This window comes from Tursiops truncatus, chromosome 2 (assembly GCF_011762595.2).
Source record: "Tursiops truncatus isolate mTurTru1 chromosome 2, mTurTru1.mat.Y, whole genome shotgun sequence".
NCBI classification, from domain to species: Eukaryota; Metazoa; Chordata; class Mammalia; order Artiodactyla; family Delphinidae; genus Tursiops; species Tursiops truncatus.
Window position 1 is genome coordinate 37,278,860 of NC_047035.1, and position 15,531 is coordinate 37,294,390.

Below are 15,531 nucleotides of genomic sequence, written 5' to 3' on the forward strand. Positions count from 1 at the left end.
ATCATATGATATTTGTCTTTCTCATGAAGGAGTGTTTTTAAATCTTAGAGTTTGCAGATCACTGTTTATCTGGAGGAAGTAAAAACTAGAACTGTCAAGTCCTCTGGAGGACTAATTGACAAGGTTTGGTCATTAAAAGGAAAATTAAACTAGATCTAGAATCAATGTTGTGTGAGTCTGAGACTCATGCTACCTTAAGTACTTTTCAAGAAACCTGTTACCTAACATTATCTTAAAAATACCCTAACAATAAGATAACTAAAAATAAGATCTTAAAACATAGTTCTTATATCCTAGTATAGCGAAATGGGACCACTGCATTACACAACTCCAGGGGACATTCATTATTTACATGGTATCGCTGAACCACTGCAGTTCAGAGAACCCCCTGACTTACTGGTTAAAATAATGAAGATAATGCTGACAGACTTGAGCAATTATTGTGATTACCAGAAATTGGGATCATTTGATAGGAATCAAGTTTCAGCTCAGCATTTGTTTAGGTTCTGCCATGTGAAAATTACTAAAATAAGGCACTTGGGAGGTGAGGATATAAAAATAAATTAACCATGATTCTCATCCACAAAAAAAATTAGAAGGTGGGGAGTTAGGCATATACAATGAAAGGAAATACCAGGTAAACTCTGAGCATAGGCTTCTTGGAGGTAGGGGCAGTTAAGGTGAAACTTGAAGGGCATAGAAGTTGAAGATAGGGGTGTAGGAGGACTCCTCTGGTGGTCCAGTGGTTGAGACTCTGCGCTTCCACTTCAGGGGGCATAGGTTCGATCCCCGGTTGGGGAACTAGGATCCCACATGCCGTGCGACATGGCCAAAAAAATAAATAAAATAAATAACTGAAGATAGGGGTGTAGAACTGTAAAAGTAGGTTGGAGTCAATGAAGTAGCCAGAATAACATGCTATAATGAGTTTGAGGTTGACGGGGAATCATCACAGTGTTTTGTTGTTTTTTTTTAATTAATTAATTATTTACTTTTATTTTTTAAATTTTTGGCTGCACTGGGTCTTCGTTGTTGCACGCGGGCTTTTCTCTAGTTGTGGCGAGCAGGGACCACTCTACGTTGCGGTGTGCGGGCTTATTGCTGTGGCTTCTCTTGTTGCGGAGCACAGGCTCTAGGCGCGCAGGCTGCAGCAGTTGTGGCACGTGGGCTCAGTAGTTGTGGTGCATGGGCCTAGTTGCTCTGCAGCATGTGGGATCCTCCTGGGCCAGGGATCGAACCCGTGTCCCCTGCAGGCGGATTCTTAACCACTGCCCCACCAGCGAAGTCCCCAACACAGGGTTTTGAGGAGAAGTGATATTATATGATCTGAAACAGCTAAGGGTAGAATAGATATTCTTTACTTGTGTTCTTGGAACGTTCTGCTCATACCACTGTTATTGCACCTGTTATGGTATATTCTAGTTGTTTCAAAATTGGTCTCCCTAGTGAGCTGGGAAATTTTTGAGAGTTCTTAATCTTCTCAGGATCCCCAGAGCCTAGCACATGCCTGAAACACAGAAGACACTAAGCCTTGTCTGTTGAATAAAGAATGGCTCAGAGGGTTGCTAGATTGGAGGTGGGAAGACCAAGTACGATGTCTTACACCAAACAGTGCATGAGATAGACAATGAAGCCCTGAAACAAGACAAAGATAAATGGGAAGAAAGGGGTAGATATGAAAGACATTAGAAGTACAATGAACAGACCAAATGACTTGAGGGGGAGAGTTAAAAACAAAAGGGTGAGTAAAAAATGACTCTGATCTAATTAACATATTTTTAAGTGAATCAATTTACATATAAATGAATTTTAAACTTTTTTTTTTCCCCACACTGCACTGTTTGCGGGATCTCAGTTCCCTGACCAGGGATTGAACCCAGGCCACAGCAGTGAAAGCTCAGAATCCTAACCACTAGGCCACCAGGGGGCTCCCACTTTCCATTTTTTAAACATTTGAACTTGCGATTAAGAGGTATTTTCTAAATAGATCTTTCATAGAATATCTAACCCATTATTTTAAGTAAATTAATTTGTGATTAAATAAATAGGTCTTAAGACAGGATCTGAGTTGTAATACATAGACTCAGAGGTGAAGCAAATCACATATTTTGATAATAAATAGAAACTGACGAATGAAGAGTGGAAGTGCTCAAGAAATGCCATAAAAGAATAATTCCTTTACACAAGGAGTAAAAGTTTCACTTGTGTGAAAAGTAAGAAGGGGGTAAAAAATCTGATCCTAGAGTTTAGTACAAGGTAAAAAGATTTAAAACATTTCGTTATCAACCAGACTGTAAGCCATTTCCATTTCCTCTATGGTAGGAAGGTTATATTTATTCTATGAGGATTGCTCAAGGATCAAAACTATAGAACATCTTTTAATATGCATATTTTGGGGGAAATGGAACAATATTTTATAAAGAAGATTGGCCATGTGCTGGAAATGGCATTAAAAAGCAATCTAAATGATGAAGTCAGTGCAACCCTGGAGGCTATGGTGCTGACCATGAAGAGTTTATTGAATTCTGAAGATTCTACTTCACGCTGAGAAGCTTTATCTGGCTTCTAAATTGTAAAATTCATTTCAAAAATTTACCTCTCTTATGGTCATTTAAAGGAAAACAAAACACAACATAGAATTTGTCACATCCAGGTTTGCATTGTTCTTTGATACCGGCACTAATGGAAAGAAAATCAGGGACGGAGATAAAAAGGAGATAGATGGTTTCATGAAAGCCAAGGATCAGTCATGGAGTCACTGCAGAAAACAGAAACCACTCTGACTTTTCCAAAAAAAATTATTTAATACAGAGAATTACATGTATACAAAATGATTGGGAAGTCTTTGTGTGGGAGCTGGGGCCAGCGTTGGATGAATGTGTTCAAAGACACACCACTGTAGATGAGATCTGAAGGTCCAGAATTTGCTGCTACTGCCATTGAGCATTTCTTGCACAGCCACAGCTGTCTCTCAACTTCCACAAAACTGGTAAACAGGTCAGGGAATGTTTTTTTTGTCCATTCTCCAAGGAGAATGTTTTTTCTCCTTGAACTTGGTTACCAGCAGAAATAGCAGTGGGAAGATGGTCTTTTCTCCTTTAATTTAAATTTAATGAGAATGCATCTCTCTTTGGTGCAGCCCACTTTACATAAAGCATGGGTCTCAAAGTGTACTTACTCTCCAGACCAGCAACATTAACATCACCTGGAAGCTTGGTAAAAATACAAATTCTTGGGCTTCCCTGGTGGCGCAGTGGTTGAGAGTCCGCCTGCCGATGCAGGGGACACGGGTTCGTGCCCCGGTCCGGGAGGATCCCACATGCTGCGGGAGCGGCTGGGCCCGTGAGCCATGGCCGCTGAGCCTGCGCGTCCGGAGCCTGTGCTCCGCAACGGGAGAGGCCACAACAGTGAGAGGCCCGCGTACCGCACAAAAAACAAAAAACAAAAAAACCAAATTCTTAGTCCCAGGCCAAACTAGAAACTCTGGGGGTAGGTCTAGCAATGTGTTTTTAAAGAAGACTTCCAGGGCACTCTGAAGCATGCTAAAGTTTGAGAACCATTGACCTAGAGAATCCCAGCCTCCAAAAACGAGTCTGGAAAATAACAGTTTTATTTCTAGTTCTATGGAACAAGGAGACATCAGGAACGGGAATGGATACCAAGTGCCAATGACTGTACCCAGCAAAAGAGCATGGCCAATGGTGTCAAAAGCTTCAGTGACATGTGGAATATGATGACAACTGAAAAGAAGTGTTGAATCTGACATAAGAGAAGAGTTTCCATGGTGAGGCATAAAGGATGAGAGATGGAATGATATAAAAATTGATTAATAGTAGATAAAGAATGAGCACAGAGAGTTCTGTCAGTGTGGCTGGGCAATGAAGAGGAGAAATGGGTTTTAGCCTGAGCTCAAATCTTTCACTTCATCTTCACGAACTTATTTGAGCACCACCCTGCTCCATTTCAGATACTTTAGTTGCTTCTGCAGCTAATTAGCAAAGTTTGTGGAGTGCTTTTTTGGATGACTTAATTTCAAGTTCCAAGGGAGCACAAACTGCAATTTAGTGTACATCTGCAATTTAGCATATGCTTATAATTTAGTGTATAGTTATATTCTAATATGTGCCAGACACTATGCTAGGCCCTTGATATATGTTATTTTTATTTCTTACAACCAGAATGTAAGGCGGTTAAGAAAATTTAACTTATTTGTCTTGGCCACAATCTGTCTTGTTCCTCCAGATTTTGAGGTCTTTCCACTCTTCCATATTTTCTTTCTCTATAAAATTACTGGCTTCATGGGGATGTGTTTTTTAAATAGCAGTATGATTAGAAAATACATAAAGGTATGTTTTGAGAACATATAAGGTTTATTTCATTGAATTCCACAGAATGATTTAGACACCGACGTATACACATACTGTATTAAAAATTTAATTTTAAATGCTTGATCTTCGTACCTCCTTTGCTGCTGGGAATTATAGCATTTCTAATTAATGTAATTTTATTCAGTAACAGAGTATTCTTGAACTTTTTTCTGGTTATAAAGCATATGCTGTTTTACAAAGTCAAATGAAAGCATTTCCTCTAAAATCAGGAACAAGACAAGGGTGCCCACTCTTGCTACTATTATTCAACATACTTTTGGAAGTCAAGAAAAAGAAATAAAAGGAATCCAAACTGGCAAAGAAGAAGTAAAACTGAAACTGTTTACAGATGACATGATACTATACATAGAAAATCCTAAAGATGCCACCAGAAAACTACTAGAGCTAAACAATGAATTTAGTAAAGTTGCAGGATACAAAATTAATACACAGAAATCTCTTGCATTCCTATACACTAACAAAGAAAGATCAGAAGGAGAAATTAAGGAAACAATCCAATTTACCATTGCAACAAAAGGAATAAAATACCTAGGAATAAGCCTAAGGAGGCAGAAGACCTGTACGCAGAAAACTATGAGACTCTGATGAAAGAAATCAAAGATGACACAACCAGATAGAGAGATATGTCATGTTCTTGGATTGGAAGAATCAATATTGTGAAAATGACTATACCACCCAAAGCAATCTACAGATTCAGTGCAATCCCTATCAAATTACCAATGACATTTTTCACAACACTAGAACAAAAACTTTTACTTGTATGAAAACACAGAAGACCTCAAATAGCAAAAGCAATTCTGAGGAAAAAAAAAACGGAGCTGGAGGAATCAGCCTCCATGACTGTATACTACAGGGCTACAGTAATCAAGACAGTATGGTACTGGCACAAAAACAGAAATATAGATCAATGGAACAAGATAGAAAGCCCAGAGATAAACCCACGCACCTATGGTCAACTAATTTATGACAAAGGAGGCCAAAATATACAATGGAGCAAAGACAGCCTCTTCAATAGTGGTGCTGGGAAAACTGGACAGCTACATGTAAAAGAATGAAATTAGAACACTCCCTAACACCATACACAAAAATAAACCCAAAATGGATTAAAGACCTAAATGTAAGGCCAGCCACTATAAAACTCTTAGAGGAAAACATAGGCAGAACACTCTAGCCACCTCCTAGAGTAATGAGAATAAAAACAGAACTAAACAAATAGGACCTAATTAAACTTAAAAGCTTTTGCACAACAATGGAAACCATAAACAAGATGAAAAGACAACCCTCATCTTGGAAGAAAATGTTTGCAAATGAAGTAACTGACAAAGGATTAATCTCCAAAATATACAAACAGCTCATGCAGCTCAATATCAAAAAAACAAACAACCCAATCAAAAAATAGACGGAAGACCTAAATAGACATTTGTCCGAAGAATATATACAGGTGGCCGACAAACACATGAAAAAATGCTCAACATTACTAATTATTAGAGAAATGCAAATCAAAACTACAATGAGATATCATCTCACACCGGTCAGAATGGCCATCATCAAAAAATCTACAAACAATAAATGCTGGAGATGGTGTGGAGAAAAGGGAACCCTCTTGCACTGTTGATGGGAATGTAAATTGATACAGCCACTATGGAGAACAGTATGGAGGTTCCTTAAAAAAACTAAAAATAGAACTTCCATGTGACCAAGCAATCCCACTACTGGGCATATACCCAGAGAAAATCTTAATTCAGAAAGACACATGCAGGCTTCTCTGGTGGCGCAGTGGTTAAGAATCTGCCTGCCAGTGCAGGGGACACAGATTCGAGCCCTGGTCTGGGAAGATGCGACATGCCGCGGAGCAACTAAGCCTGTGCGCCACAACTACTGAGCCTGTGCTCTAGAGTCTATGAGCCACAACTGCTGAGCCTGCACACCACAACTACTGAAGCCTGCACTCCTAGAGCCCGTGCTCCACAACAAGAAAAGCCACTGCAATGAAAAGCCTGCACACTGCAAAGAAGAGTAGCCTCCACTCGCCACAACTAGATAAAAAGACTGCGTGCAGCAACAAAGACCCAACACAGCCAAAAATAAATAAATAAATTTATATTAAAAAAAAGAAGACACATGCACCCCAATGTTCATTGCAGCACTATTTACAATAGCCAGGACATGGAAACAATCTAAATGTCCATCAACAGAGGAATGGATAAAGAAGATGTGGTACATATATACAATGGAATATTATTCAGCCATAAAAAAGAACAAAACTGAGTCATTTGTGGAGACGTGAATGGACTTAAATACTGTCATACAGAGTGAAGTAAAGTCAGAAAGAGAAAAACAAATATTGTATATTAATGCATACATGTGGAATCTGAAAAAATTGGTATAGATGATCTTATTTACAAAGCAGAAATAGAGACACAGATGTAGAGAACAAATGTATGGGTACCAAGGGGGAAGGGGCAGGTGGGATTAATTGGGAGATTGGGATTGACATATATACACTATTGATACTATGCATAAAATAGATAACTAATGAGGACCTACTGTACAGCACAGGGAACTCTCCAACTATACTCCAATAAATTTTTTTTTAAATAACAATAAAAAGAAGAAATTTGGCTTTACTTTCTTACTAGTTCATCAGGTTTACACACAGCCTATTAAGAAATTTGAACAAATTAGATTAAATTAAAAGATAATTGACCCTTGAATGTCAGCAGTGCCTCAATTTTCTTCATCTAGTGAACTTTCTTCACTTATCAGGTAGAAGAGCAGAGACTTTTTACATGGCTACCAAGAGATAAATAACTTACCTCACAGCAGCTGTGCCCCTTGCCTCTCCGATCCTTTTTGGACTCTTCCCCCAGTGGCAGCCATTGGTGGCTCTTTTATGTCATGTGATGTCTCATATAATTCTTGGTTCTCTTTATAGCTTTATGATCTCTTCTTTCCTTTAGTTGCCTTAAAATATATATATATAATCAATTTAAGCCTGGCTCTTTCTCTTGACTCTTCCCTCTACCCATTTCTCTGATCAGCACAAATAAGGCCAGGAACCAAGTGGTATAAACATAGGCTGCTCTTTAGAAGAGCGGCCTGTGACCACATTCCCTTTTACAACCCATCATAAAACAAAACATCCACAGCCAAAGCATAAAGTATTTCTTTTCTGCTAGAAATTATAAAATTAATTATTTGTCTAATTTACTTTTATAACAAGATTTAAACAAAGTTAATGTTGATGAGAATAAAATCACTTATTCCAAACCCTATGTGTCAATTTGACATGATTTTTAAAATGTATTTAACATTGGAATTTACTGTTAGGAGATTCAGAAGTCTTCATTTTATTGTATAATAATGTATAATTTAAATACTCATAATAATCCCACTACTGGGCATATACCCTGAGAAAACCATAATTCAAAAAGAGTCATGTACCAAAATGTTCATTGCAGCTCTATTTACAATAGTCAGGACATGGAAGCAACCTAAGTGTCCATCAACAAATGAATGGATAAAGAAGATGTGGCACATATATACAATGGAATATTACTCAGCCATAAAGCAAAACGAAATTGAGTTAATTGTAGTGAGGTGGATGGACCTAGAGTCTGTCATACAGAGTGAAGTAAGTCAGAAAGAAAAAAACAAATACCGTATGCTAACACATATATATGGAATCTAAAAAAAAAAAAAAAAGGTCATGAAGAACCTAGGGGCAAGACAGGAATAAAGACGCAGACCTACTAGAGAATGGACTTGAGACTACGGGGAAGGGATAGGGTAAGCTGGGACAAAGTGAGAGAGTGGCATGGACATATATACACTACCAAACGTAAAATAGTTGGCTAGTGGGAAGCAGCCGCATAGCACAGGGAGATCAGCTAGGTGCTTTGTGACCACCTAGACAGGTGGGGTAGGGAGGGTGGGAGGGAGGGAGATGCAAGAGGGACGAGATATGGGGACATACGTATATGTATAACTGATTCACTTTGTTATAAAGCAGAAACTAACACACACACACACACAAATACTCATAATGATTTAAAATCATGAAGTTTCTAAAACCAAATTTATAAATGATTTTTAAATAACACTTTTCCTTTCTCATTAGCTAAGAAATCTTCGAAACAAACTTTTCATAAAAGAAACTTCATTGCAAGAGATGAAGAATAAGCTAGAAAGTTACAAAGAAAAGAATGTGCAACAGTCATTCCACATAATGTCCCTGAAAGATGATATCAAGGACCTAGAAGAACTTGTTGCTTCTCTCACCAGAATTAAATCTTTGAAAAACATCAATATTCAGAATCTTGAAAGAGGCAACTGGGATCTAACTAGAAGAATTATAGAACTAGAAAACCTTCTAAGGTAGGGAATTTTCTAGTTTGTTTTCAAAAATGTCATTTGTCATAAGCTTGCAAATAATATATGAACCTCATATCCTGATTGATCACAGAATTTAAATCTAATGGAATTTTAAATACAGACTCAAAATTATATTTAAAAAAACATTTTTTACTGAGATATAATTTTCATTTCATTAAAATTCACCCTTTTGCAATATACAATTCAGTAGTTTTTAGTATATTCACAAGGTTGTGCAAGCATCACCGCTCTCTAATTTCAGAATGTTTCCATCAACCCCTAAAGAAACCCCATGTCTGTTAGGAGTTACTCCCCATTCCACTTTCTCCAGTCTCTGGCAATCTACTTTCTTTCTCTGTGGACTTGCCTTTTCTGGACATTTCATATGAATGAAATGATACATACAATATACGGCCTCTGTGTCTGACTTCTTTCATTTAGCGCAATGATTTCAAGATTCATCACCGTTTAGCATGAATCAGTACTTCATTTTTTGTATTGCTGAATAATATTCCATCATAAGGATACACCACATTTTATTTATCCATTCATCAGTTGATGAACATTGGGTTGTTTCCTTTGCAGGGGACTTTATGAATAAGCTGCTATGAGCATTCTTATATGAGTTTTTATATGACTGTATGTTTTATTTCTCTTAGGTATATGCCTTAGGAGTAGAATTGCTGGGTCGTAAAGTAACCCTATGTTTAACTTTTTGAGGTTACTTCTGAGCAACTTCCAGGCTGGTTTCCAAAATCTTTTAATTTTGATGAAGTTTATCTTTTTTTTGTTGTTGTCATTTGTGTCTTTGGTGTTATATCAAAGAAACCATTGCCTAATCCAGTATCACAAAGATTTACACGTATGTTTTCTTTTAATAGTTATTGTTTTAGTACTTAAATTTTTGTCTTTGATCCATTTTGACTAATTAAAAAAATTTTATTTTATTGAAGTATAGTTGATTTACAATGTTGTGTTAATTTTTCTGTACAGCAAATTAAGTTATACATATACATACATTCTATTTTATATAGTTTTCTATTATGGTTTATCACAGGATATTGAATATAGTTCCCTGTGCTATACAGTAGGGCCTTGTTTATCCATTCTATGTATAATAGTTTGCATCTGCTAATCAAAAACTCCCAATCCATTCCTCCCCCACACTCCCTTCCCCTTGGCAACCACAAGTCTCTTCTCTATGTCTGTGAATCTGTTTCTGTTTTGTAGATAAGTTCATTTGTACCCTTTTTTTAGATTCTACATATAAGTGATATCATATGGTATTTGACTTTCTCTTTCTGACTTAGTATGATAATCTCTAGGTCCATTCATGTTGCTACAAATGGCATTATTTCATTCTTTTTTATAGTTTTGTCCAGATATATGCCCAGGAATGGGATTGCTGGATTATATGGGCAACTCTATTTTTAGTTTTTAGAGGAACCTCCATACTGTTTTACATAGTGGCTGCAGCAATTTACATTCCCACCAACAGTGTAGGAGGGTTCCCTTTTCTCCACACCCTCTCCAGCATTTGTTATTTGTAGACTTTTTAAAAAACTTTTTATTGGAGACAAATATATATGTAATAGTTTTTCATATCTTAAGTATAAATCCTAATGAATTGTGGACTTTTTAATGATGGCCATTCTGAGCCATGTGAGATGATACCTCATTGTACTTTTGATTTGCATTTCTCTAATAATTAGTGATGTTAAGCATATTTTCATGTGCTTTTTGGCCATCTATATGTCTTCTTTGGAGAGATGTATTTAGGTCTTCTGCCCATTTTTCGATTGGATTGTTTGTTTTTTGGTTGTTGAGTTCTGTGAGCTGTTTGTATATTTTGTAAATTAAGCCCTTGTCGGTCGCGTCATTTACAAATATTTTCTCCCATCCTGTAGGTTGTCTTTTCATTTTGTTTATGGTTTCCTTTGCTGTACGAGAGCTTGTTAGTTTCATCAGGTCCCATTTGTTTATTTTTGCTTTTATTTTTATTGCCGTGGGAGACTGACCTAAGAAAACATTGGTACGATTTATGCATTTTGACTAATTTTTCTATAAGTGTGAGTTAGGGGGTCCCAATTCATTCTGTTTTTAAAAAAATTTATTGGAGTATAGTTGATTTACAATGTTGTGTTAGTTTCTGCTGTACAGTGAAGTGAATCAGTTATACATATACACACTTTTTTAGATTCTTTTCCCATATAGGTCATTACAGAGTATTGAGTAAAGTTCCCTGTACTATACAGTAAGTCCTTATTAGTTATCTATTTTATGTATAGTAGTCAAATTCATTCTTTTTCATATGAAGATCCACTTGTTGTCCCAGCACCACATGTTGAAAAGATTATTCTCTCTCCCATTGAGTTGTCTTGACAATTTTGCAAAAAAAAATCAATTGACCATAAATGTATTCATTTAATTCTGGACTCTCAATTCTGTTTCACTGGTCTATATGTCTATTCTCATACCAGTACCACACTGTCCTAATTACTGTAGCTTTGTAGTAAGTTTTGAAATGTGAGTCCTCAAACTTTTTCTTTTTATTTTCAAGACTGTTTTGGCTACTCTGGGTCCCTTACTTTTCGATATGAATTTTAAGATTGGTTTGTTGGTTTCTGTAAAAAAGGGAGCTGAGATTTTGATAGGGATTGTGTTGAATCTGTAGATCAATTTGGGGAATACTGTCATATTAAGTCTTTAATCCATGAATATGGGGCATCTTTCCATTTATTTAGGTCTTTAATTTCTTTCAAAAAATATTTTGCAGTTTTTAGTGAATGTCTTACATTTTTTTGTTAAATTTATTTCTTCATTTCTAAGTATTTTATTCTTATTTATGCATTGGAAAGAGAACTGTTTCCTAATTTTGTTTTTGGATTGTTCATTTTCAGAGAATAGAAATATAGTGGATTTTTCTATGTCAGTCTTGTGTCCTGCTAACCTTGCTGAACTTGTTTATTAGCTCCTATAGGTTTTCCTGTGTGTGTGTGTTTGTGTGTGTATTCTGTAAGATTTTCTCTATACAAGACCATGTTATTGGCAAAGAGATTTACTTCTTCCTTTCTATTTATTTATTTATTGAAGTATAGTTTATTTACAATGTTGTATTAGTTTCAGGTGTACAGCAAAGTGATATATAGATATAGATATAGGTATATATATATATATTCTTTTTCAGATTCTTTTCCCATATAAGTTATTACAAAATATTACTATAGTTTCCTGTACTATACAGTAGGTCCTTGTTGTGTATTTTATATACAGTGGTGTGCATCAGTGAATCCCAAACTCATAATTAATCCTCCCTCCTCCACCCTTTGGTAACCATAAGTTTGTTTTCTATGGCTGTGAGTTTTTAAAATAAGTTCATTTGTATCATTTTTTTTAGATTCCACATATAAGTGATATCATATGGCATTTGTCTTTCTCTTTCTGACTTACTTCACTTGGCATGATAATCTCTATGTCCATACATGTTGCTGCAAATGGCATTATTTCATTCTTTTTTATGGCTGAATAATATTCCACTGTATATATATACCACGTCTTCTTTATCCATTCATCTGTTGATGGACGTTTAAGTTGTCCATGTCCTGGCTATTGTAAATAGTGCTGCTATGAACATTGGGGTACATGTATCTCTTCCAATTAAAGTTTTCATCTTTTCCAGATATATGCCCAGGAGTGGGATTGCTGGATCATATGGTAACTTTATTTTCAGTTTTTTAAAGAGCCTCCATACTGTTCTCTATAGTGGCTGCACCAATTTACGTTCCCACAGTGTAGGAGGGTTCCTTTTTCTCCACACCCTCTCCAGCATTTATAATTTGTAGACTTTTTGATGATGGCCATTCTAACCTGTGAGAGGTGATACCTCACTGTAGTTTTGGTTTGCATTTCTCTAATAATTAGAGATATTGAGCACCTTTTCATGTGCCTTTTGGCCATCTGTATGTCTTCTTTGGAGAAATGTCTATTTAGCTCTTCTGCCCATTTTTTTTAATTGGGTTTTTTGTTTTTTTGATATTGAGCTATATGAGCTGTTTGTATATTTTGGAAATTAAACCCTTGTCAGTCACATCATTTGCAAATACTTTTTCCCAATCTGTAGGTTGTCTTTTCGTTTTGTTTATGGTTTCATTTGCTGTGCAAAAGATTTTAAGTTTAACTAGGTACCATTTGCTTATTTTTGCTTTTATTTCCATTACTGTAGGAGACCCATCCAAAAAATTATTGCTGTGATTTATGACGAAGAGCATTCTGCCTATGTTTTCCTCTAGGGATTTTATGGTATCTGGTGTTACATTTAGGTCTTTAATCCATTTTGAGTTTATTTTTATATATGGTATTAGAGGATGTTCTAATTTCATTCTTTTACATGTAGCTGTCCAGTTTTCCCAGCACCACTTATTGAAGAGACTGTCTTTCCTCCATTGTATATTCTTTCCTCCTCTGTAGTAGCTTAATAGACCATAAGTGCATGGGTTTATTTCTGGGCTTGCTATCCTATTCCATTGGTCTACATGTCTGTTTTTGTGCCAGTACCATACTGTTTGGATTACTGTAGCTTTGTAGTATAGTCTGAAGTCAGGGAACATGATTCCTCCAGCTCTGTTCTTCTTTCCCAAGATCGTTTTGGCTATTTGGGGTCTTTTGTGTTTACATACAAATTTTAAAATTATTTGTTCTAGTTCTGTGAATAATGCCATTGGTAATTAGATAGATATTGCATTGAATCTGTAGACTGCCTTGGTTAGTATGCTCATGTTAAATAATATTAATTCTTTTGATCCAAGAACATGGGATATCTTTCCATCTGTTGTGTTGTCTTCAATTTCTTTCATCGGTGTCTCATAATTTTTGGTAGGTTTATTTCTAGGCATTTTTTTCTTTTTGATGTGGTGGTAATGGGATTGTTTCCTTAATTTCTCTTTCTGATAGTTTATTTAGTGTATAGAAATGCAACAGATTTCTTTATTTTAATTTTTATCTTACATCTTTACCAAATTCATTGATGAGCTCTAGTAGTTTTCTGGTGGTGTTTTTAGGATTTTGTATATATAGTATCATGTCATCTGCAAACAGTGACAGTTTTATTTCTTCCTTTTGAATTTGGATTCCTTTTATTTCTTTATCTTCTCTGATTTCTGTGCCTAGGATTTCCAAACCTATGTTGAATAAAAGTGGCAAGAGTGGGCATACTTATCTTGTTCCTGATCTTAGAAGGAATGCTTTCAGCTTTTCACCATTGAGTATGATGTTGTGTGTTGCTGTGGGTTTGTCATATACAGCCTTTATTATGTTGAGGTATTACTTCTTCCTTTCTAATCTGGATGCTTTTAAGTTATTTTTCTTGTCTATTGCCTTGACTCAAACTTCCAGTGCAGTATTGAAAGAAAGTCGTGAGAAACAGACATCCTTCTTTTGTTCTTGATCTTAGGTGGTGGTGGTGGGGGGTTCAGTCTTTTACCATTAAATACGTTTTCAGCTATGGGTTTTTTGTAGATGTCCTTTATCAGGTTGAGGAAATTCGCTTCTACGTTTGTTGAGTGTTTTTATCATTAAAATGTGTTGGATTTTGTCAAATGATTTTTCTGCATTTATTGGGATGATTGTGTGGTTTTGTCCTTTATACAATGCGTTATTCTTAGACCCGTGGTTACTTAATTGGTTTACAGACAGAGGAGATATGTGATCATGTGCACTTGGTTGATAGGAGGAGAAACAAAGTCATTAATTTTCCCTCTTATAATATGAATAATATTTAAGTTAGTCATACAATATGAAAAGCTGTTGTATTCAGATGTGAAGCTGTTTCTATTCTACATTAGTTAGTATATATTGCCTCAATGAATAGGTTGAAGTTTCTTCTGGGTCTTGCATTTCCAAAATCTCTTTTAAAAAGAAACTATATAGGATCTTAAAACTAAGTGATAAAACAAACCTTTACTCAGGCTGAGAAATTATTAAAATTAAAGGCTAGCAAGAGGGAGAGTAGGATTTCCTTTCTTTCTGGTTGTGCAGTGTATGAAAAAAGAAGACTGACAAAGTTCAAATGAAGAACTGTTTAAAAGAAATTCATCATTCCAATAATTATCTTCTCAGTGATAAGCTACCACCTGAAGTTGGTCTATAGTTTAACTCCTAACAGCTGACCAAGCATTGCAGACTCTTCAGCACAATTTTTAATATGGCTGTAGAGTGAGTCACTCAGGACTTTTTGTTTTGTCTTTGATGCCAACAAGGAAGATGGCTATGTAGCATACCATACACATTTTTTTTCATATTTATGTTCATGTTGAAGAGGAAGAGAATTGGAAGCTGTTCCTATGGAGTGAACTCTGGAGGAAACTTGGGACAAAGGATTGTTCTTAGGCCCTATCTGGTCCTCAGCCCCTTTAGCTGTCCTCTCTTTGCATTTAGTGCAGTTGGGAATAAATTTTCAGACCCAGCACATTTTGCTTTTGTTCTATTGGTTACTGAAAGAGGTATGCTGAAATCTCCAATTATGATTGTGCCTCTCACTTTTTGTTCAACTTTTGCTTTATGTATTTTGAAACTATTTGCATTCTAATATAGGATGTCTATATCTTTCTGTTGAATTGTCACTTTTATTAATATAAAATGTCCCTTTTATTTATTTATTTATTTATTTATTTATTTGTATCTATCCTGCTTAGGATTTGCAGAACTTACTGAATCTATCAATTGATGTCTTTCATCAGGTTTCGAAAATTCTTGGGAATTATTATTTTTTAAA

At 35.9% G+C, this 15,531-nt stretch overlaps 1 protein-coding gene across 2 annotated transcripts in view; it reads left to right on the forward strand.

Annotated features, from left to right (window-relative positions):
* The window catches only part of LOC101338040 (uncharacterized), a 53,028-nt gene that overhangs the window by 17,679 nt on the left and 19,818 nt on the right, over positions 1-15,531 (forward strand). For both annotated transcript variants that reach the window (XR_012329950.1, XM_073800385.1), the window contains exon 4: positions 8,509-8,765. Coding sequence is in view for 1 of the 2 variants with exons in the window: in XM_073800385.1 (XP_073656486.1) it covers positions 8,560-8,765 (206 nt within the window). In the remaining variant the exon portion in view is untranslated. The remainder of the gene's footprint in view (positions 1-8,508; positions 8,766-15,531) is intronic.